The 23,804-nt window shown below is 38.4% G+C and overlaps 2 protein-coding genes across 3 annotated transcripts; one reads left to right on the top strand and one right to left on the bottom strand.

The window, feature by feature from the left end:
* The first annotated feature begins 14,995 nt into the window (after nucleotides 1-14,995).
* On the top strand, nucleotides 14,996-17,568 carry LOC126714180 (uncharacterized). The gene is made up of 6 exons (XM_050414209.1): nucleotides 14,996-15,045; nucleotides 15,562-15,636; nucleotides 15,782-15,877; nucleotides 16,726-16,852; nucleotides 16,937-17,054; nucleotides 17,238-17,568. Exons 2-6 carry the CDS (start codon nucleotides 15,627-15,629, stop codon nucleotides 17,289-17,291), a joined length of 405 nt encoding a protein of 134 aa, XP_050270166.1. The 5' UTR covers nucleotides 14,996-15,045; nucleotides 15,562-15,626; the 3' UTR covers nucleotides 17,292-17,568.
* A 738-nt stretch (nucleotides 17,569-18,306) lies between these two features.
* On the bottom strand, nucleotides 18,307-21,997 carry LOC126714179 (UBP1-associated proteins 1C). Of its 2 annotated transcripts, XM_050414206.1 has the most exons (6): nucleotides 21,786-21,994; nucleotides 21,548-21,622; nucleotides 20,872-21,002; nucleotides 19,154-19,655; nucleotides 18,763-18,876; nucleotides 18,307-18,651 (listed from the first exon to the last, which is right to left on the bottom strand). In XM_050414206.1, exons 1-6 carry the CDS (start codon nucleotides 21,870-21,872, stop codon nucleotides 18,589-18,591), a joined length of 972 nt encoding a protein of 323 aa, XP_050270163.1. In that variant the 5' UTR covers nucleotides 21,873-21,994; the 3' UTR covers nucleotides 18,307-18,588. The 2 variants fall into 2 exon arrangements, with proteins under 2 accessions (XP_050270163.1, XP_050270165.1); XM_050414208.1 differs by lacking the exons at nucleotides 18,307-18,651; nucleotides 18,763-18,876 and adding an exon at nucleotides 18,883-19,059 and having other exon boundaries at nucleotides 21,786-21,997.
* Between the last annotated feature and the right edge of the window lie 1,807 nt (nucleotides 21,998-23,804).

Here is a 23,804-nt window from a genome sequence, read left to right as displayed (position 1 = left end):
TGAAAGAAAACAAAGATAGAAAAAGGACCATAATAGAGGCAAAAATTACAAAAAGAGGAACTCTAAATTGACCGTACAGAAAGTATTGCTTGTGTAGGAAATCAACATGCAAGTTTTACTGATAGCGCAGTCAAAACTTGAAATATGAGAGAGAGGACATAGAATACACCTTTGGCAGATCATGTCATTGATCTTCATACCCATCTATTGCATTTTTTGACTGTGGGATAGGATTTTTAAAAATCTACAAACTCGGTAACCAAAATTCCACACAAAGTTTTCGGTTTTTCTGTTTTTGATTTATGAAAACTCTAAATTTAGGGTGGTCTTCTTTCTTTTGCAGAAAAATCACAGTTAAGGATGTCAAAGAAGAGGTCAATGGATCTTAGATTGTTGTATGGGGTTGCTTATGGACATTCTTGGTTTGGTAAATGGGGTTATAGATTTTGCCGTGGAAGCTTGGAGTGGCAAAGCACAATTACAATAAAGCTATTGAAATTCTTACCTCATTGGAACTTGACAAAATTATCCAAGATTTTAGTAACATAGACCAATACAAAGAAATCAAGCAAATAATTCGTCATTGCAGAGGTATGAGTGAAACCCAGCTATTGACAATCAGAGATCTTTTAAGGTTTATGCTAATTGTCAAGTCCTCTCGTACTCCTTTGCAATTAAACAGTGATACTGCTGCTAAAATCAATGAATTGGAATTGAAATATGAGAGAGGGACAAGATGATGGGTGAGGTGGGTGGGTGGGACCTGAGATTTTGAGAAGCATCAGAATTTGGGAAGAGGCACATACTCGTAGAAAAAATTGGTTTTTGTTTTAATTGATTTTAAAGAATGGTATTTTAGATTTTTAAGTTTGTTCCACCTAAGCAAAAAACATGTGTTTGTCACATGCAGTAAAATTTTGTCAAATATAACAACAAAAGTAACATTAGGGTGCAAAGTGTGATAAGTGCATTAGTTTAGGGTGCAAAGTGTGCATTCGGATAATTTAGGGTGCAAAGTGTAATCCAATGCATAGTTTAGGGTGGTAAAGTGTAATTTTCCCAAAAGAGAGAGAGAGAGAGTAAAATTCACTAACTCATGTCATTATTTCATAAAAAGATTCTTTTTTCTCCATTAATTTTTTGTAAAATTTGTGAAATAAGTAACTACCGAAGCTATTGAATTTATTTTATTTTTTATATGTTTAATCTTTATTTTCAAAATCCCTTTTGTACTGCCTATTTGGATTAGCATATTTCTTGGTTTATTTCACTTATCCAAATTTAAATGCAACTTTTAAAAATTCATTTTTTTTTATAGATATAATTTATTTTTAAGCAAAATAAACAAGTGAAAATAAGTTAATAAAAGGATTCTGGTAAGGGAAATTCCAAAAAAGGTGTTAAACTCGTTCACGTAAGGCGAAGCCATCGGTCTCAAAGAACTCGTTAGCCATACTCAGCCTTCAGAGAAGAAAACGATGATATTATAAGGCTGACGAGTCCTTTTCAAAGCCGACGACTTCACCTCCAACCTGACGACATATGTAAGACAACCAGGACGCTTAGATAGGAAACTAACGGGGAGAAAGAAACTTGTGACGAGTCCAGCATGGCCTTGCTTGGCCTCCACGCATATGTATATAAGAAAATATCTTGTGTCCCACAGTTAACTCTAATAAAGAGAATCCCTACAAGGAAAGGATCCCTCAAGATATGCGCATTAATAAGGATCTTCCCTACAAGGAAAGATCCTCTTTGCCAAGAAATAGATGTCAACTTTATGCTACTATAAAAACCTCAAAGCCCTCACAAATCAAGGTGTGCATAACTTACCTTAGCTCTGACACTCTAGAATTGTGAAAGTTCTCTAACTTGACCTTTGGTGGGTATTTGGCTGGTACCACACCTGTACCCTTTACAAGGTCTTTTTTGTTTCTATTTTTGCATGTGTTGTCTAGAGCATGTGAGGACTGTACAACTTATTGATGATTTTTGGCATCATCAGTTGGCGCCGTCTGTGAGAAGAGACTTGTAAGCTATACTACCACTTCCCAGACAAAGAGTTGCATGGTACTTACTCGCTCAATGGCAACCACCAACAATATTCAAGGAGACGAACCACGTACCACCGCCCTTGAAAGACAGGTTCAGGCTTTCACCGCAGTTGTGGAACGCCTCACCAAGCAAAACCATGACCTAGAAGAGCAATTGCGCCAAAAGAACGCAAGGCTTAACACTCAAGAGAAGGACCAAGAAGGTACTAGCTCTGAGAGAAGAGACCAAGAAGGGCCAGAGGGCAGCAACACCCCAAGCAGACAAGAGCGACAGGATAGAAGTCGTCCATCTGTCGCAGATACGGCTCCACCATACATGGTCGCGAAGATACAAATGATGAAGGAACAGATGTATTTCATGATGAACGCCCTCAGGGGACTGGTGTCTAACTACCTCAACGACTTGATCCATCGGACAGATTCGCCCTTCACTGCATCCGTCATTTCATTTCCCTTTCTGCCGAAGTTTCGCATGCCACAAGTAGAGGCCTATAACGGATCTAAGGATCCCTTAGGTCACCTAGAATCTTTTAAAACCTTGATGCACTTGCAGGGTGTGGCGGATGAGATCATATGCCGACCCTTTCCAACTACTCAGAAGGGTCCCACAAGGGTATGTTTCAGCAGGCTGATGCCAAACTCCATCAACACCTTCAAGGAGTTGAGCGCATAATTCGCCTCGCACTTTATCGAGGGCATAGGTATAAGAAGTCCACTGCATGCCTGATGAACATCAAGCAATGTGAGGATAAGACGCTAAGGTCTTACATAACTCGCTTTAACAAGGAGGCCCTCTTGATTAATGAAGCTGACGACAAGATACTAGTGGCAGCATTTACCAATGGGTTACGAAAGGGGAAGTTTCTATTTTTCTTATACAAGAACGACCCAAAAACTATGTCGGATGTACTTTACAGTGCTACTAGTACATGAACGCAGAAGACGCATTGTTGGTCCGAGAAAAGAAGCCCAAGAAAAGGGAAAGACAAAAGGACGCATAGCAAGATAGGGGGTGGAAGATGGCTAGGACCGGAGACCGATGGGAGGATAGATGCTCTAAACCCCCCACTGGGAGGTTCACAAGCTTCATCCCGTTAACTGCCCTGATTGACCAAGTCCTGTTGCAGTTCAAAGATGAAAGAACCTTGGCATTTCCTGGCAAGTTGAAAGGAGATCCTAGTAAGAAGTCTAAAGACAAGTACTGCCGTTTTCACCTTGATCACGGTCATGATACATCTGACTCTACGACTTAAAACAGCAAATAGAAGTTCTTATCACACAAGGAAAGCTGCAAAGGTTCGTTAGCAAGGAGAGGACGGACCTACCACAAGAGTAGGCTGCTTGGAGGGAAAACGAGTGTCCTAGGCCCCCTAGGAGAAATAAGGATGATCGTAGGGGGAACCATAGCTTCCAGTTCGTCCAAGAAGGCACGCAAAACCTACCTATGAATGGTACAGAACGTCCAGTTGATGGGCTTCATCCTAAAGATGGCACGGATTGACAACCCTGTAATCAAGTTCATAGAGGAAGATGCTCAACGTCTCCACCACCCACACAACGATGCACTCATTGTTAGCATATGGGTAGGGGACTACATCACTCATCGAGTCTTAGTTGACAATGGGAGCTTTGTTGACATCCTCTATTACCTGACGTTCTAGCAGATGAGAATTGAGAGAGAACGGTTGGGTTCGACCAATGCCTTGCTCATGGGGTTCGGAGGAATAAAAGTATACCCCTTCAGCGCGGTCATATTGCCCGTAACAATTGGTGATTACCCTTAGTAGATCACTAAGGATGTTACATTCATTGTTATCGACTGCTAATCTGCTTTCAATGCCATCCTGGGTCAACCTACACTCAACTCATGGAAGGCCGTGACTTCGACCTATCATCTGATGACCAAATTCCCCACCGAGTACAGAGTAGGAGAGGTACGCGAGTGGCAACGCGAGAGTGCTACATAGCAATGTTGGAGATGGATGACGAATTGCAAACCATGAACATTGAAGAACAGAGGGCAGTCGCAGATCCCATTGAAGGATTGGAGGAGATACAACTCGATAAATCTAGGCCCGAACGAACGACTAGGATTGACACCCTCGCTAGTCTGCCAGTCCGTCAAGCGCTCACGTCATTCCCGAGAGAAAACCAAGACGTCTTTGCTTGGAGTTATGAAGACATGCTCGGGATTGGCCCTTTAGTCATGGTGCACAGGTTGAATGTGCCACCCACTTTTTCCCCTATTCATTAGAAGAAGCATGTGTTCGCCCAAGAACGAGACCAAGCCATAGCGGAAGAAGTCCACAAGTTGCAAGATGCAGATTTCATTAGAGAAGTTTACTATCCTGACTGGCTGGCCAACGTGGTGATGGTCAAGAAAGCCAATGGGAAGTGAAGGATGTGTGTAGACTTTACGGACTTGAATAAGGCGTGCCCTAAGGATAGCTACTCTCTCTCGTGGGTTAACGTCTTAGTAAACTCTACAGCTCGACACTAGTTGCTTAGTTTCATGGATGCTTTTTCTGGTTACAACTAGATAAAACTAGACAAAGTTGATTAGGAGAAGACTTCGTTCGTCACCAGCCAAGGCCTCATTTGCTACAAAGTAATGTCGTTCGGCCTCAAGAACACAAGCGCAACATATCAGAGGCTCATGAATAAGATGTTTGCACATCAGATCGGAAGAAATGTCCAAGTCTACGTTGACAACATGCTAGTGAAGAGCCGAAGAGAGGATGACCATTTGGACGATCTCAAGGAGACCTTTGACACCCTACGCTCCTACAACATGAAACTCAATCCAAGCAAGTGTGCGTTCGGGGTGACGGCTAGAAAGTTCCTAGGGTTCATGGTGTCTCAGAGAGGTATCGATGTCAACCTAGACAAGATTCGGGTCATAATGGAGATGGCACCACCAAGGAATGTGAAAGAAGTACAAAGCCTTAACGGCAAAGTAGCCACACTGAATAGATTCGTATCAAGGGCAATGGACAAGTGTCTACCTTTCTTTCGCACGCTGAAAAATTCTTTTAAGTGGACAGTCGAGTGTCAACAAGTATTTGAGAATCTGAAGGTCTACTTCTCTTCTCCACCATTGCTAAGTCTCTCTAAATTAGGGGAAGAATTATTCCTCTACTTGGCTGTATCCTCGGCTGCCGTCAGTGCTGCCTTAGTTAGGGAAGAAGACAGGGTGCAGAAGCTCGTATACTACACTAGTCGAGCACTCCGTAGAGCAGAGGAAAGATACCCACCGATGGAGAAGCTCGTCTTCGCTTTAGTTACCGCAACTCGTAAGCTCAAGCCATATTTCCAAGCCCACACTGTGGTCGTCCTAAATGACAAGCCTCTACGGCGAGCAATGAGTAACCCCGAAACTACTGGATGAGTGGCACTATGGATGATAGAATTAAGTAAATTTGACGTACAATACTGCCTACATACTGCCATAAAGGGACAAGCAGTCGTCGATTTCATTGCAGAGTTCACCAATATGGAAGGCCAGGGGGCAGAAGAATACCCTCAATGGAGCGTCCACATGGATGGGTCATCTAACAGACAGACTGTCAGAGCTAGTGTAGTACTCAATTCCCCAGAAGGGGATGAGATTGAATTCATGGTCCGTCTCGACTTCCCTACAACAAACAATGAAGCGAAGTATGAAACTTTAGTAGCAGGGCTGAATCTCACTAAAGTCGCGGGGGCAACAAGTGTGATTGTGTATTGCGACTCCCAGGTGGTCACTAGTCAGGTGAACGGTGATTTTGAATGCAAAGGGGAAAAGATGAAGAAGTATCTAAAGTAGGTAAGGAGACGAGTAGGCAAGTTGCAGGCCGAGTTCGTTTAGATTCCTAGGGAAGAGAACGAGAAAGCTGATCGTCTTGCCAAAGCCGTCTTGGCAGAACACATGCTCCTCCCCAATAAGGTACTTTCTTTTATCTAGCCCTCACCATTAATAGACGACGTCGGCATGCAGGAAATAGACTCGGGAAGCGATTGGACTACACCGATAGTTTCTTACTTAAAAAATGACACGCTACCCGATGGTAAGGAGGCCGCAAGGAAGCTGAAGGTCCAAGTGGCGCGATTCGTTCTGATAAAGGACGTCTTGTACAAGAGAAGCTTCTCCCGCCCGTACCTATGGTGTCTAAGCCTCGAAGAAGCAGACTATGTCATGAGAGAAGTCCATGAAGGGATCTGCGGGAACCACTCAGGGTTGCGGTCTTTGGTGCACAAACTGATTCAAGTTGGATACTACTGGCTTACTATGCAGAAGGATGCCCAAGCTTATGTCAAAGTTTGCGACAAATGTCAAAGGTTGAGTAACGTCATCAGACAGCCAACAGAAGAGCTCACCTTAATGACGGCCCCATGGCCTTTCGCTCAATGGGGATTGGACATCATGGGTCCATTCCCAATAGCAATGAGATAGCTGAAGTTCCTAATAGTCGGCATAAACTACTTCACCAAATGGGTAGAAGCTAAAGCCCTGGCCACTATCACAGAGAAGAACGTACGAAGCTTCGTCTGAAGGAACATCATTTGAAGATACGGGATCCCTAGAGTCTTGATCTCAGAAAACAGAAAGCAATTTGACAACGACTTTTTCAAGGACTTTTGCTCATAATTGGGGATCAAGAACCACTACTCCTACCCTGCCCACCCTAAGGCCAACGAACAAGTTGAGGCCATGAACCGATCATTGCTTAAAATCATCAAGACTCGGCTCAACAGGGCAAAAGGTATATGGCCAGAAGAATTGCCAAGTGTACTATGGGCATACAGGATAACAGCGAGAACACCTACAAGAAAAACGCCGTTTCGGCTAGCATACGGGAGCAGGGCCATCATCCCAGCTGAGGTCGGACTCACAAGTTACAGAGTGGGAAACCATGACAAAAGCAGGAATGATGAAGCTATGTGCTTGTAGCTTGACTTGGTGAATGAGGTCAGAGCAACGATCGAACAAAGATTAGTGCGATACCAAAACCTCATGGCCAAGCACTACAACTCAAGAGTCAGGCAAAGAGACTTCCAAGTTAGGGATCTCGTACTGAGAAAAGTGACGGGTGCTACAAGAGATCACTCCCAGGGAAAGCTAGGACCTAATTAGGAAGGACCCTATAGGATCGCTTCATGGCAGAGGAAAGACACCTGCCACCTGGAGACGGTAGATGGATAAAAGTTGTACCACCTGTGGAACACGGAGCACTTGAAGAAATACTACCAGTAGACAATGGCACAAAGAACAACACTCATTTCAAATTTACTTCCTTTTAGTTAATTTTTGCTACTAGTTTACTTCCCTTTAGTTAATTTTGCTATCTACAGTACTTTTTAAGCCATAAAATCGGTTTTTTATTTTTTCAAGGACAATTTTTTACTTATGCACGCATTTGTCATAATAAAAGGAGTTATTCAGATATGACCTGTGTATATATATGTCTCTACAAAACTACATTTGCGACTAAGTCCACAAGTGGATGAGTTTATCCCATGGGGATGTCCTGAAATTATTAAAGTCCATAAGTGGACAAATTCATTATTAAGTCCACAAGTGGACGAGTTCATCATCAAGTCCACAAATGGACGAGTTCATTCATGAGGATGCCTTAACATTACTCAAGTCCACAAGTGAGCGAGTTCATCATCAAGTCCACAAGTGGTCGAGTTCATCGTTAAGTCCACAAGTGGACGAGTTCTTCCCATGGGGATGCCTTGAAATTATTTAAGTCCACAAGTGGACGAGTTCATCATCATGTACACAAGTGGACGAGTTCATCCCATGGGGATGCCATGAAATTATTAAAGCCCACAAGTGGATGAGTTCATTATTGAGTCCATAAGTGGATGAGTTCATCCCATGGGAATACCTTGAAATTATTGACGAGTTCATTATTAAGTCTAAATGGACGAGTTCATTATTAAGTGGACGAATCCATTGTTAAGTCTATAAGTGGACGAATACATCAAAATAGACGGGTTCGTCCTAATTATTTATCTTAGGGGATAAGTACATCCTAACATGTATGCACAAAGATGAACGGACATGCGCATATATCAAAGTAAAAATCAACACATAACAAAAAATACTAAAAGTGATTGATGTAAAATATTAAAAAGACGTCATAAATAAAAAGTGTTTACAAACAAAGCATAAAGACAAGGGCATGTACTACTGTTTGGAAATAAGAGTGGATACATAATAAAAAAAGAGAAGAAGAAAAACTAAGTTAAACGTTCAGGGCGTCCTGGGCAGTTAGGTCCTAGGCGTCTTGAGTAGAGGAGTTCGGGGCATCCAGGGCAGCGGAGTTCGAGGTGTCATGTGCAGGAGGATCATTAGCAAATGGAGCCAAAGGAACGATAGGCCCTTCAATAGTAGGCTGAGCAAGAACCACACCGTCATCTTTCGGATCTCGTTCTGACTCAGTGGAGTCATCGGTCTCATCACTGATGGTGTCACTACGTGTAGGGGTCGTCGACAGTGGGTCGTCCATGGTGACCTTGGATAGATCTAGGTTTGGGTAGACAGACTTAACCTGCTTCAGACAATCCTCAAACCTGTCACTATAGTAGACGGCACAGGCATCGATGAAAGGTTAGGAAGCCTTGAACTCTGTTATGGCATCAGCTCGAGCCGTCTTTACCTGCCCACAAATAGCCGTCAACTCCACCTTTAGATTTGTTTTTTCCTTTTATGCCTTCTCTTGGAGATGTGCCTCCTCCTTTAGCTTCTCATTTAAAGTTGTCACCTTCTTGTTAAGCGTGCGAAGGGTCCCTTTGTACTGCTCTTGCTCATTGGTCAGGGTCTTGTTATGCTTGCGCAAATGGCTGATCACCCCTTCCTGAGTGATGCTCCTATCTTGAAGCGCCTTCATGCGCATAAGCACCTAAAAACAAGACAATCGTAAGCAAATGAGTAAACAACAGTAAAAGGAAGTTAAAAAAGAAAAAAAAAAGAAAAAAAGAAAAGAAAAAGGGAGACGTACCCTAGAAAGGTCAAAAAGACCCGACGCTCCTAACTCCTCTGTCGTTTGCTTGGCATAAGGATCCAAGTCTGTGTCCTTGATGATTGACTTAACCATCTCAACGGTGTGTTCCTTGTGCATGAGAAGAAAATGGACGGTTCCCTGAGTGATGGGACCAGTCGTCGTCATTAAACCCTTGTCTACTCCATGGCTAGGCTTGGGAGGTGGCGACTTCTTTGGTTTGTTACTCGCAGGGAGGGCCAGTCCTTTCTTGAGTGGGCGGTTGTCCTTCCCTTCGTTCTTTCTTTTGGATGACCCTTTGGTGACACCCTTGGGAGCTGACAAGGAGGCCTTCTCTTTCTGTTTTCGAGCTCCAGTTGATGCCCTTACCAGGGCTTTCTACCTCACTGCCTCAATCTCTGCAAAGGGTAAGAGACAAACGTTAAATAAGCAGACAGAAAGAAGCAGACGAATGGAATAAAAAATAAATAAATAAAAATAAAAATACAAGCTTACGCCGTCGGGAATAGGTGTTTAATTTGCGAGCTGCAGGCGTTGGCGTAGGACCACCGCAGTAGGCTTGTAATGTGTCAAGGGTGATTAGGTCCCTGTACTTCCGCTCATCGAATGGGATCTCAAGAATTTAATGAATGAAAGCCTCCTGCTCGTCGGTTATGCACGAACGAATACCAGCTAAAGAAAAAAAAAAGCATACGATGTTAAACACTTGAACAGATAAATAAAAGAAAAAGTGAAAATGCAGACGGTACTAGACCTGAATCCTTGACAATACCCCAAGTATTGTCAAAACCATGGGGGCATCATCACCCACTCTTCCCGACGGCATACCTAGTCCATCCTTTGAACAAAGAAGTATTTGCCCTTCCAATTTCTATTGGAGTTGGGCATGTCAGACACCAGTTTAAGTGTTTTCTTCCTTGCTGCAAAATGATATATTCCCTAAGATGAGGAGATATGTTGGGGTCTGTAGCACAAAAAGAATTTGTCTAGTGTAAGCTGATAGTTCCCTCCACTAAGATGACCCTAAAGGATTTCATCCCCTATGAATATCCTCCAAGCATTTGGGGCGATTTGGCTGATAGAAAGACCAAAGAAAATAGCCAACTGACAATGTAGTGCCATCAGAGGCAGTTTCAATCCTACTGCGAACATGACATCATACATGCTGATGTCCGCAGTTTTCCTAGAGTAGCACTTCTCATACTTTCCAGGCAGACGGATTGGGATGTTATCAAGGATTTGGTAATGTTCCCTTAAGTTGTTAAAAATCTTGGTCGTCATTGTTAGCTTAAAGTCATTAACGGTCTCGATCGTGGGAAGAATGAAGGGACGAGTATGACCATCCCCTGGGCTTCCTGAACTTCCCTCCGCAAAAGCTCCCCCGTCGCTCTCATCCTTATTCTCGTCATCTTCTCCCTCTAACTCCCCTCGTTCTCTCCTTCACCCTCGTCGTACTGATCCTCATCTCCTTCTCTTTCCTCTACTTCCTCTCTGTCATAATCTTCCTCCTCGTCGATAGGAGAATGGGTAGACGATTCCCTCTCTGACGATCAGGACAAGCCCTCCTCGGGTTCGTGACCTAATGGGAAGACTTTGTCGTAGCCCACTCCCTCACGGATTGACGACTGCTCACTCGTTGCTTCACTACCTCCTAACATCTATTCACATACAAGCGATGGAGGTATTCTAAGAACCTAAGTTGATGGGTCTCTCTATAGAAGTAACGACCAACCAGAAAAAAAGGAATGAAAAGGAAAGGACTTATAAGATTAATAGATGAGTTTGTAGAGGTGATAGGATCAGCAAGTAGACAACAGCAAAGATGACGGAATGACAGCTCTCTTTTGGTTTGCAAAGATGAAATAAGAAAAAATGAGAGGAGGAAGTGAGATATTTATAGGAAGAAAATACACGGGAAACAAAGCGATGCTTTTGTTCAGAAACGAGGCCAACCAGCTTGTGCCACGTGTCCTAGCATTTAATGATAGTTGCTCGAGGAACCATTAATGAACACCCATTGTCCTGAATAAGTAAAAATAACAAGAAAAGCTACAAATTAAACTTCATAACCCGTCAGCTAAAACCAACGGAGCCATGGAGTAAGGGGCAGCTGATAAGGGTAATTCCAAAAAAGGTGTTAAACTTGTTCACATAAGGCAATACCGTCGGTCTCAAAGAACCCATCAGCCATACTCGACTTTCAGAGAAGAAAACGAAAATATTATAAGGCCGACGAGTCCTTTTCAAAGCCGATGACTTCACCCCCAACCCGATGACATCTGTAAGACAACCAAGACGCCTAGATAGGAAATTGACAGGAACTTTTGACGGGTTCAGTATGGCCTTGCTTGACCTCCACGCATGTGTATGTAAGGAAACATCTTGTGCTCTACGGTTAACCCTAATCAAGAGGATCCCTATAAGGAAAGGATCCCTCAAGATACGCGCATTAATAAGGATCTTCCCTACAAGGAAAGACCATCTTTGCCAATAAATGGATGTCAACTCTACACTAATATAAAAACCCTAAAGCCCCTTACAAATCAAGGTATGCATAATTTACTCTAGCTCTGACACTCTAGAGTTGTGAAAGTTCTCTAACTTGACCTTCGGAGGGTATTTGGCCGGTACCACACCGGTACCCTTTATAAGGTCTTCTTTATTTTTGTTTCGCAAGTGTTGTCTAAAGTAAGTGAGGACTGTGCGACTTACTGACGATTTTTGGCATCATCAGATTCTACTAACAGGTGTCCTTAGGGCATTTGTTAATAGATCATTTTAGGAAAGTTTTAATACCACTTTTATGATAAATATAAAAAAAATTTCAAAAAAGTCAATTTTTTTTTTTTCATAAAAAGTTTCTAAAAATATGTCCTAAATCAATGTCCTTAGGACAATTGTTAACTTTTTCCATAATAAAATAACATGGCAATCTTTTTCTATAAAAATAAATAAATAAACTACCACATTATGGGCTTTTCTCAAAGTATTGGGTCTACCACTAACTTCTTAGTTGAACCTTAGGCCTTTAGAGACGATTTTATCATATGCAGAAACCTTAGTCTTGTTGCGATTGAGATTGAGCTTGATGCCCAAGTAATTACTAATTCTATTACCACAAACATGACTAACTCTTCTTTTGTAGTTGATTGCAGGCAATCGATTTCCCAAATTCTCCAAGTGAAAGTGAGCCATTGCTATAAAAAAGGCGAATGGATGTGTTGATGCTCTAACTAGAATGGGAAGTCGTCAGCATACTGATTTAGTTCATTTTAATTTTCCTCCTCTTGTTTCTCAAAAAAATAAAAATTAATAGATAAATTTTCTCCTCTTGATCTTTTGGATGTATATTTGTCAAACCTTTGTGAATTGTACTCTAACAAGCTTTGTCTTGAGACTCCTACTTCTTTTTCTAGTTCGTTGAATGAAGTTTCCATTTTACCCAAAAAAAAAAAAACTAAAATAAAAATATTATCCTAACTCCTAAGTACATTATTCTTCTACAAATTTTCAACCATTCGGGAATAAAAATACCATTACAAAAATGGGATTAATGGCCTCAATTAACTAAATCCCAAAAGCAACCTACCAAAAAAGAAAGGGTTCCAAAAATATTTTGAGAAAAAATTTAATGGATATCCTAATAGTATTAATTTAGAAAATATTTTTAGAAATTTTTTATGAAAAAAGAAAAAAATAACTAATTTTTTTGACAATTATTTATATTTATCATAAAAGTAGTATCAATTTTTTTTTTTTTATAAATAGTCTATTAATAAAAGTACCAAAGACACCAATTAACTAGACCTATATTTTAATAATTTTGACAAAGGGTTAAAAGTATGATTAAAATATGAAATAAGTCTAGTGCCACACATTTTGCCATAAAAAATGTTATAGCTCGTCATATGGTGAGTTATGGTTAGTGGAGAGATGTTCCCTCATAAACCTACCATCACCCTTACACCAACTACAACTCGCTATGTGACGAGTTATGACATTTATTATGCCAAAATATGTAACATTAGACTTGCTCTAAAATATGGGATACCATCCAAACTTTCAATCCAATCATTGCCGGCAATAATTCTTCCATATACCAAGTACAAACAACAGGAGGAATATCCCAGATTAAAAAAGTAATGATAATAAAGAAAGAAAGAGGAATTAAAAGCACAAAAGAAAATAATTTCTTACTCAGTGGAGGCATCTACCAATAAAAATCTAGTCTATAGGAAAAATGAAAGTCAAACTAAGGGTATACCTGTCTTTTGGAGCTTTTACCCAATCAAACTTCTCAGCTACCTACCTTAACTTTTGAGTGCGCGTTTGGCCCAGTTTAAAAAGAAAAAAAAATTATAAGTTTTATTATACTTTTTAGTACTATTTATTTTATTATTTAGTTTATTTTTGTTATTATTTATAAGTCTTATTATACTTTTTGATATTATTTATGGTCTTATTGTACTATTTTAGCTAACTTTTATCTTCATTTACAATAATTTCAAAAAAAAAATTTAATTTCAGCAAAATAAACGGATCCAAACAAACTCTTAATCCAAAAAAATAGTTTTTATTTTATTTTTTGGGAGTGTGTGTGTTTTTTAAAGAATAGTTTTCTTGTTTTTTGAGAGAGAGAGGTAAGAATTTTTAAAAAATGAAAAATACTAATGAATACCCATAGAGCGTTGATTAAAAATTTATTTAAAAAAAATTATGACATTATTTTTATGAAAAATTAAAAAACTGTCAAAACATTAATTATTTTTTTTCCTATAAAAACTTCCTATAACCGGATTTTTGATAAGTGGCCCAAAAGCAATAGTCAGCAATAACCTTAAAAAATAGTAAGTTGAGTAAACTTGAAAGTCTTGGACTTTTCTCTCCTGTGGCAGAGACGAGAGAGAGAGAGAGAGAGAGAGGGAGTCAATTTTACTTAGCTTTCAGTTGTTTAATGCTGAAGGGGATCCTTATTTATCACATAAAACTATACCCAATTGCAAAGGTCCCATAGTTTTAGTCCTCTCTCTATTTCCGATCTGCAGGAAGAAGCAGAAATTCAAAAAAAAATTTCATTTCTCAGTTCTTATTCTTCAAAGGCAAGTTTCTTTCTTATATGCTGCACTTTGTTTTATTTTCTTGTTCTTTTATTTATTTTCTTGATTGTTTTGATGGAAATTTGTTTTTTATGTTCTGGGTATATTTGCTAGTGTAAATTAAGTTATGAATTGCTGTTCTTTTTTGTGTATTTTGGAGAACTTTTGGCTCAGTGATTGGTGGGTGTAAGCAATTTATGTACAGTTTAGTTCGTTTTCGTTGTTTATGAATGATATTGGGTGGTTTATGAACTGAAAGGAGACTTGTTCTAGTTGTGTGTGGCATATTTATAGCTACTACTTATTAAAATTTCATTGCTCTGGATGGGTTTTGGTATGGAAGGTTATTACAATGTAAATTGGGCGTAATTAAATTTATCAGGATCTAAGGTCTAAGATAGATATACATGCACCTGCTTCAAACCTTTGATCTCTTTAATTGGTTACAATATAGACTAGGCTTTATAGATTCATTTGTGTGCACTGCCTCTATATGCGGCAATCTAAGCTCTTACGGTTGAAAGAAGTGCCAAGGAAATAATAGAAGACAACAAAATATGTCTTATTGATAGTTTACTCTAGATGGTAATGAGACAGGCATCAGGGTACGCTTTGTTTCAGCTCCCTCTGCTTGAGGGTTACACTTTATTGCCTACAAATCAAGTTAAATGACTTTTTTAAAGACTTAATGGGATTTGGAAACTATCATTCTAGTCTGCAAATTGGGTTGTTGTTCTAGATATTTGTCAAACTTTTTCCTTGTGTTGATTGGAGCATGGTGATGTTTGTGTTGTGTCTCTGTAATATGCTGCAATTGTGAGAAGCTATAAGTAAATAAACTTTACTTTTTTAACACCCACAGAAAAAGGAAAAGAAGATAAAGATAAAGGCACAGCTCTTTGTTAGGTATTCACCCTCTACTCCTTATAAACACACATCTCATGGGAATGATTCATAGTTTTGCTATTCCTTTATGATTTGCTTGTTCCATTCCATTCCATTCCTTTATGAATTCCCAAACAAAGTGTAAAGGAAGAGTTTATGCCATCAGAATATGCATGCCTTCTTGTGCCTCAGTGCAAGCTGATCCTAATTAGTTTGTTGAAGGTTCTTGGGACTAAGTTTTTGTTATTGTTGTGCATAAAATTGGGGAAAACCCTTTATGGACTTCATGCACCCTTTATTAACTCTAGTGTGTTTTTTGTTAATGTACATGTGGTATGGAAATGAGGCACAATTTTACATAAAATACCTAAGAAAAAGACAAATGAAGTTCTCAATGATATAATGAATTCAAGATTCCCTCTTTTCAATTATTTTCCTCTATTCTCTCTGAAACACAGTGGAGGAAGAGTGATTGCATAATCACAAATTTTTATGATAGTATTAAATCTGACATGCTCCTTTAAACTTGCAAAGCAGGTATCTTGTTAGGGTCACAACACAACTGAGGGCTTTAACTTGTGGAATACATTTGAGCTTGCGCAATGGATAAAAGTACTCAAATTTTCTTAACCATTTGTGTTTCTTATTTTTGTGCTAATAGTTGCATGTCAATAGCCAGACAAATGTTCATTGCATTGGAAAGAGTTGTAATCTATTATCCCTTCTAGCAATAAATTGGCACTTCTTGTTGTTGCAGATGCTACTAGAACTGGCCTTGAGTTGGTGAGGTCAATCTCTAATAAGCATCTTGATCTTTTGAGATCATCCGCTCGATATGTTTCTCTACTTAAAGGTATTAATCCTACTTGGACTAAAAGCATACTCAATCAGGAGATTAAATACATTCTTGTGGTACATGTTAAAATACCTCCTCTTTAATTTGTTCATGTTCCATTATGCTTTTAATTTCTCCCTGTTTGGTGTTGGCTCCCCTGCTGGATTGGTATTGTTCTTAACTTGTCTAAATCTAGCGATAGCACACTAGGGCCATCAATCTCAAGGACTTAGATATTTGTTGGATTTGTTTCCAAGTAGAATCTACTTTCATCACTTCTCTTAGGGCATGTTTGGTATGTTGTAATGGTAATGGAATGTGTTATTCATGTGGAATAACTATTTGGTTATTTGATTGCATCTTCATTACAGGGAATAGTTATTCCTTAGATTGAGGAATATGTATTCCTCTTGAAAAGGGTTGTAATAGTATTCCTTAACCGGTGTAATAACTTTTAAAATTAATATATTTCTAAAAATACAAAATTTACATATGCAAATAACAATTATAATATAGATATAAAAACAATTAATTTTATTCTAATTTTACAACGAAACATATGAATGGTGGTAATAGTTTTTATGTTATAACATATTTTATTGCCAAAAATAAAGACTACCATTTTTATCATAATCTCCATTCAATGTACCAAATGTGCCCAATGTAACAAATGTGCCCAATGTAATTTATGAGGACATGGAAGTTCTTATTTTTCATTGCATTAATTTTTTCAAATCTTGTTGCTTGTGTCATTTTCATTTAAATTTCTGCTTGATCTGATAATATGAGATCTCTTGATTGTTGATATAACAAAATCTTCTTAGCAAGCATTTCTTTTTGTTGAAGTGTTTTTGTGGTGATGGTAGGGCAAATAACAGATGCTATGGGCCGTGAAAAGGGCAAATATACTCTTGTTAAAGATTTGGAACACTCCCAACTTGGGACTTATGACAAGCCCCTTCCATGCTTTGGCTGTGGGATTGGATGGTTTTCGTAAGTATATCATCTAGTTCCTTCTCCCTTCTTCAACTGCATAGTGCATATGTAGTTGTCTAATGGCTTTATTTTATGTTGCAGATTTCTTTTAGGGTTTGTGTTCCCACTTCTTTGGTACTATGCGACGATTCTCTATTTTGGAAATTACTACCGCAGGGATCCTAGGGAGCGAGCAGGACTAGCAGCCTCAGCAATTGCTGTAATTACTCTCTCTCTCTCTCTCTCAACCTTATGATGGTATTCCTTATATTAAAAAGTCAAAGCATCCAACTGCTTTTAAATTGAGTTGTTAAAATTCAGTGTGTTTCTCCCTTTTCTTTGTTCTGTGTGGTGTTAAGTTTCTCTATCTTAAAGAAGGGTTTCTTTTTTTTCGTCATTGCAGGCACTGGCTTTTACTGTAGTGTTGTTCATCGTTGCAGCTATTCTTTTCTTTTAATCCCGGTGGCTCCAGTCTCAAAATGCTACTAAACACCTTTGCGAGCATCAACAACTGAAGTGGAATTGCGAGGACATGTAGATAACACAGCAGAAGAGAAAGGGGAAAAAAGATAGTCCCAAGACTGTCCCCCAAGAAAAATTGAGATTAGATGATAAAATCCAATACTACTTGTTTCAAAATGTTTTGAATTATATGGACAAATAGAAGAGAATTTGTTTACATGTAAACTAGACACAAGTTTTCATAATTATATATATTTGATAGTTCATTTGAAGCTCGGAACATGGGCAAGGAATCCAATGGGTCAATTGGGATGTCATTCATTTCCCGTTCATGTGTGAGGGTCCCAATGGTACACAGAGGAGAAAGCCATTATAATGATAGTTACACCATACCTTCCAGAGACATTATCCATGGCCAACCATAAAATCATCCACACGCCTTAAAAATAAAGCAATCCAACGATCCAGAACAATGGGTTGGCTCACCGACAGGGAAATGGTTTTGTCCAACATGGATGCCCATTGGGACCATGTACCAGTCAGATGCAGAAGCCGTGTTTGCTGAATTCAATAGTTTGTGTCTGGTATAGATATAGATTGATGTTCTGTTTGGATAACTTATAAATTAAGCCATTTCTGGATGTTAAGGTATGAAAATCTTATTTTACAAATGGTGATTGTGATGGGCCCTTTTAACTAATAGTACCAGATTGTGTTCTCCTATGGTGGTTGTGATGCTTGTACCAAAATTGCCATCACCTTTTTTTGGTAGTCTTCAAAATGGATATCTGAGGCTGAAAATACAATGGATCCATAAATACAAATTCACAATAATATGATTAGAGGCCAGTTAACAGCCAAGAATTTGACGTTTCCAAAATACTTGCATATAGCATGTCACTCAGATATCAAAGAGCAGCATAGAAAGGGGTCGTTTCTTTTTTCTGTTTGAAAAATAAAGAGAAAATTTTAGTTGAAACAAAACCACAACTCTTCTCTTGCTCAGGTAGTTTAATAAAAAATGACTGTCTCCTATAAGATAATATAAAATCACAAAGTTCAATTTCTCAAAAAAATGGAGATCCAAATATTTCTTCTGAAAACTTTTCTAGCAGAAGAAATGAGAGAAAAACTACAACAAGACACAGATATGGAAGCCACGTACAATAGAAGCAGCAGCTAAGCTTCATTCTTAATTAAATGAGACAAGCAAATGCCTGCAAAGACTGGACTAGAAAGATTACACCAAGAGATGCAAGGACATCCTTTCTAGGCTCTCTCCAAAATGTGCTTCAATCTTTAGCCACCAGCCGGACATACTTGTTCTCTACTGTGAATCTAGAGCTTGAATTGATCTGGCATTAAACAAGAAAATCATGAAATAATCAAAGGCCAGTTCCAGGTTCAATTCATATCATAAATCATATAATAAATAGACAAAAAGCACAATCCTAAGGTGGGCTGACCTTGTGCTCAAGCGTATCACTGAGTTTGGTTTCATCTTCTGTTGTGCCAGATTCATGGAGAGCCTTGAGAACAAGTTTTCTTAATTTCCTCATCTTCAGAACTCCATCAGGATTCTGCCTCTCATTAAAACACAAATAGGAAACATAAGTGTGTACTTCATAAAGAGCACAAATGCAATATCAAAATAAGCTGTTTCAGAAAGGACTCTGAAGTATGCCTTTTATCTTAATCCCCATACTGGGGAATAGGAAGTGGGTCTCTTTTTCCTGCTGTCAATTTTATATCACCTATACAATCTGAAAACATGTAGCTAAGCAGAGATATATATACACAACCAAAAGAAAATATGTAAATGAACATAAAAAGTGTGATATTATTCAAGATTCATACAGATTTCAAGGCTGATGTGATCAGCTTCTTCCACTTTATTTTCCGTTTCGTATCTTCTCTGGTTGAGCTAGGTTCTGCCAATGTATCATTCTTCAACTGACTCTTTATTTCATCTGCTTCTGCTTTTTCGCTGTGAATAACTTCCCCATCACCTAAGTCACCAGGAGTATCATCCTTGGTCTTTTTTCTTGAATCATCTTTTGCAGATGCATCAAGTTTCCTCTTTTTCTTCAATGGTGAAGTTCCTTTATCTGCTTCTGACTTGTTATGCTCAGTATCAGATTTGGGTGGATCTTGTGCATTTGGTTCCTTTGCGCATTTATTGTCAAGAAATTCATCTTTTTGAGTATCTTCAGTTGGAAGCTTTGTCTCTGGAGCAGATTCTTCTGCCTGCTTAGGTGGTTGTTTTGCGGCATGGAAAGCTCGGGCTTTTGCCTTGTGCTTCTTTCCTTCAGCATGGAGAAGCAGGGTCTGCTTACTAGTAGTGCTGGTATTGCAGAGGCTGAAATCACAATGAGCAACAACTCAGATCCAATCATGAAGGAACCACAAGTCATCTGTTGGGTTCTACAAATAAAATTCCCAGTCCTCCACATACTTACTATAGAGAAAATGTCAATTAATCATCATTGTAATTAGTTTTGTGCAGAGAGAATTACAAATGGAGTCTAAAGTTATACATATACTTTGAATATGGCCTTTTCTTAAAAAGGGAGGGGGGGGGGGGGGGGGGGGGTGTCTCCAAGTCAAAGGGCACCTTTACACTATGTTTGGATGTTTGGAGGGAGAGCGGAGTAGAGGGTAAGTAGGGGAAGGAGAGGAGAGTAAATTAAAGTGGAGGGGATTGGTTACCCTTTCACCTTATTTGGATGCTTTAAAAATTTAGGAAGAGGAGAGAGGAGGGGAATTTCATATAGATTGACAATTTTCAGCATATTTTATTAATTTTAAAGAAATAAATATAAATTGACAATGTAGGGCTGTCCAAATAACGTAGAGACCCAATGAACCGCTCGACCCAGACTGATTTGCTAGGTTCGGATGATTTGATGGAAAGCAGCGGTTGGTGGCAGTTCTCCATGGTCAAAACCCTGATTGAAACAGGTCGAGAGTCAGATTTCCCCCCTTGGGAAAATGAAATCCGACCCGTCCAATATCCTTCTCTTCCTTTTTCAGTGAGTTCTAAGTCCATATCTGGTAAGAGATCTTGAGATCTCTACTAGATCTGGACGAGTTCTTGAGATCTTTGACCAAATCTGGTGGAGATCTCAAGTTCTCTGACCAGATCTGGTGGAGCTCTCCTCTCCCCACTGTTTTAATGACTGACCGAAATCAGACTGCCACCCGTTGAGACTCGAGCCGTCAAAACCGCCATTCCTTATGGGTCTATGGAGGGTTCCATTCTCCCCCACCCGAACTGATCAGGTCAAGTTTGGGTTGAGCACAAACCGACCAAGACCAACCTGTAGACACCCTTAATTGACATTTTAATTTTTTTTAATCCCCTCCACTCTTAATAATGAGGGGTAAGATACCCCTCCAAACCCCTTCAAAACCCTCCCCCCTCTTAAAAAACATCCAAACAAAGTTCATTAAACCATTCCCCTCCCATTCCCTCTACTCTCCTCTCCAAACAAACTGTTACACTGTCTAATTGATTTGATGATTAAACATTCTCACAGATTAGGATATGAAGTTCAAAAAGACATAAAACATACCTACAAAACCATGGTGGGCGTTCAGATAACCCAACATTTATATCAAAATCAACTTGTTGCTTTGAATCCTTGCTGGGCTTGGTGCTCGAACCATTTGAAACTTTCACTTGGCCTTTTGGACCATATTTTTCCTGAGACCAAAAACAAACAAATGACATCCTCAGTCCCAATGCAATATTATTCTTATAGCTTATACCCAAGTCGACAAATGAAGTGGATAACATCAGTTAATAAAACAGAAACACATTTTTGCCCAATAGTGAGAGAGAAATTTAGCCCAACATACATAAGATTTCCGAAATCTTCAGCTCAAAGATAATAACATCAGAGATTAAAGCACTTACTTTGCATAACCAATAGTTGTGAACAAACTAAACATGATTGCCACCACACACAAAAAAAAAAAAAAAAAAAAAAAAAAAAAAAAAAAAAAACTCAAGACTTTTTGCTGCCCGTCTCAAGAAACCGGATTCACACAGAGTGTAATCTAATGCAGCATATGCAAAATAAGCAGCTACTGAGCTAAGTCATTTCTAAAAATTACAGCATTTGATTCAATCACAATGACATATATCCATCAAATAAGTCAATCAAATTTAAGAAAACCAAGCACAGAGCTGAATTTGATGACTAATAAAGAAGAAAAAAAAAACATAGAAATGAGAGAGAGACTCACCGCCTCAGTAATACACTGAGTGTGACTTTGAACGCTTTGCTGCCCAAATGTCTGTCCACAATCTATGCACGAAAGCTGCAACATTAACAAACCCCAATCAAAAAATTTGATTTTTTTTTTTTTTTCTTTTTGGGTTGAAAATTCAATTCAAGCATAATCAAATTACACCCACAAAGGCCCAAAAACAAAAGTAACGAAATTCTTTGAAGTAAATTATTAATGAGGGGGTTTTGGAGACCTTGGTGGCGGAGCAAATCCTGAAGTGATTTGGTAACTTGGGCTTCTTCAGATTCTCTCCACAATCCTCGCACTGAAACCACACCATCTCTCTTTTGCTTGATCAATTTGTGCCCTCAACTCTGAGAGAGCTCTGAAACTGAACGAAGAGAATTTTTTTAGGGTTTAAGGCCTAAATCAAATTTAGGGGTTTTGCCGTGCTTCTTGTTTTTGGGACTTTCTAGAACTTGCTAGCCAGTGTACGACGTCGTGTAGGTGATAAAAGGAAACGACGTCGTTTCACATTTCTTTGCCATAAAAGATTAAACGAAAACGTTTTTCGTGATTATTGACAATTAACAGACACGAGGGAAAGTAAATAGTATTATTATTATTATTATTATTATTTTTGAAAGGTAAATAGTATTATTTTTGAGAATAGGGAAAGTAAATATTAAATAAGTAGTTTACCAAAAAAAAGTAATAATAGTCACATCACATAAATGGGCACCTTTCGGTCCTTTTCTAGTTTTCCTAGATAACTATTTTCTGGATTCAACCAAAATGCAACAGCTTTCCCACCATTTCTCGGCACTTTGTGAAATTCGGATGCTTGTTACGTCCGTATTAATATGCGACACTATTATTTAAGATACTTTTTTTTTTCAAAAGTAAATTATAAATTGGATAGAAATTTAAGATACTTTTTTTTTTGAAAGCGAAATTTAAGATACTTAATATGTGACACTATTTTTTTTTTTTTTTCCTGATATATGGTAGAAGTAAAACCTTCGAAAACCATTATCTAATAATTTGATGTAATTTTATTCTTGTCCTCAAGGTATGGTATTAGTTTTGCTGAGCCAATGGTTTTTTTTTTTTTTTTTTAGGGGGTCAATAGTAGTTTTTAATGGTAAAATTTGGATAGAGTATCTTAAGTGATTTTTTTTTTTGCTTTTGCCCGTGAGTATTTAAGTGTTGTAATATATTGGGTTTTTCAATTAAATTTTAATACCTAATTACTATGTCTTATGTCCAATAAAATGTATACATTATTATCAAAATAAAGTTAGAACACTACTTCTTTTATATATATAAAGTTTCAATTATGTTCCAACTCAAACATGAAGTATAGTTGGTCTCTTTGGAGGCACTCAGATGGTAGGATTAATAAACTTGAAATACGTATCATATATTTGAATGTCTTAGATTTCTTCTACCATACTATCAAATTCATAAGATTTTTAGAGCATCTCATAAATAGAGAATAAAATAGTATAGTCAAAAGCTAAAACACAGCTTTCTTTATATATATATATATATATATATATATATATATAATTATGGTTTTTTTTAATTAAAAAAATGAATATATCTATTCATCATATAAATTGATACAATAGTTGTAAGTTATAACCTTCTTGCATCTACGTAGAACCTTGTAAGATTAATGTTGTATATGAGACACGAATATCATTATTGTCTTTTGTGTGTGTGTGTGTGTGTGTGTGTGTGTGTGTGTGTGTGTGTTGGGGGGGGGGGGGGGGGGTGTAAAAGATACTGAGATAGATTTGTTATCTGTATATATGGGTTTAGAGTCTACAATGGAAGAGCTAAATAGCGTCAGGTGTAATCACCAAAAACTTATATAATAGAGTAATGAGTTTATAAACATAGTGTGTAGATTGAATTGGATGCTATATATCTCTAAGAACAAATGAATGCAATATCTCTCTCGGGCAGTTCTTTTCTCTCTTACTCTTCAACTAGGAAGGGGTTCTATTTATACTAGCTGCCCCTCACCTCAGTAGTGAATTTCAATGGTGGTGGTTAATAGATACTTGTTTCATCAGGTGTCTCTTTCAACTTTTAGAAAAATTGGTAGATTGTTAGGTGTGTAACATTGTTTAAGTTAGTCATTAAGTAATGAATGCAGCTTTGTTAAGTAGAAACATCCATTTAATGTGAAGGTATCTGTTGTTGAATTCATGCGCTATCTCCTTTGATTCGTTGGACAAATTTTCATTATGCAGTGGCTCAT

The sequence above is a fragment of the Quercus robur genome, chromosome 2 (assembly GCF_932294415.1).
Source record: "Quercus robur chromosome 2, dhQueRobu3.1, whole genome shotgun sequence".
Classification (NCBI taxonomy): Eukaryota; Viridiplantae; Streptophyta; class Magnoliopsida; order Fagales; family Fagaceae; genus Quercus; species Quercus robur.
The sequence above is the reverse complement of the archived record's forward strand: the minus strand, read 5'-3'. Positions and strand labels throughout refer to the sequence as shown.

Excerpts from the sequence above, each read along its gene's own strand:
- LOC126714180 (XM_050414209.1), top strand. Across the intron at positions 15,878-16,725 it reads ATATGTTTCTCTACTTAAAG|GGCAAATAACAGATGCTATG; the intron begins GTATTAATCCTA and ends TGGTGATGGTAG. Across the intron at positions 17,055-17,237 it reads TAGCAGCCTCAGCAATTGCT|GCACTGGCTTTTACTGTAGT; the intron begins GTAATTACTCTC and ends TCGTCATTGCAG.
- LOC126714179 (XM_050414206.1), bottom strand. The coding sequence starts at position 21,872 with ATGGTGTGGTTTCAGTGCGAGGATTGTGGAGAGAATCTGAAGAAGCCC. Across the intron at positions 19,656-20,871 it reads CGCCCACCATGGTTTTGTAG|CCTCTGCAATACCAGCACTA; the intron begins GTATGTTTTATG and ends TTGTGATTTCAG. Across the intron at positions 18,652-18,762 it reads GTGATACGCTTGAGCACAAG|ATCAATTCAAGCTCTAGATT; the intron begins GTCAGCCCACCT and ends GTTTAATGCCAG.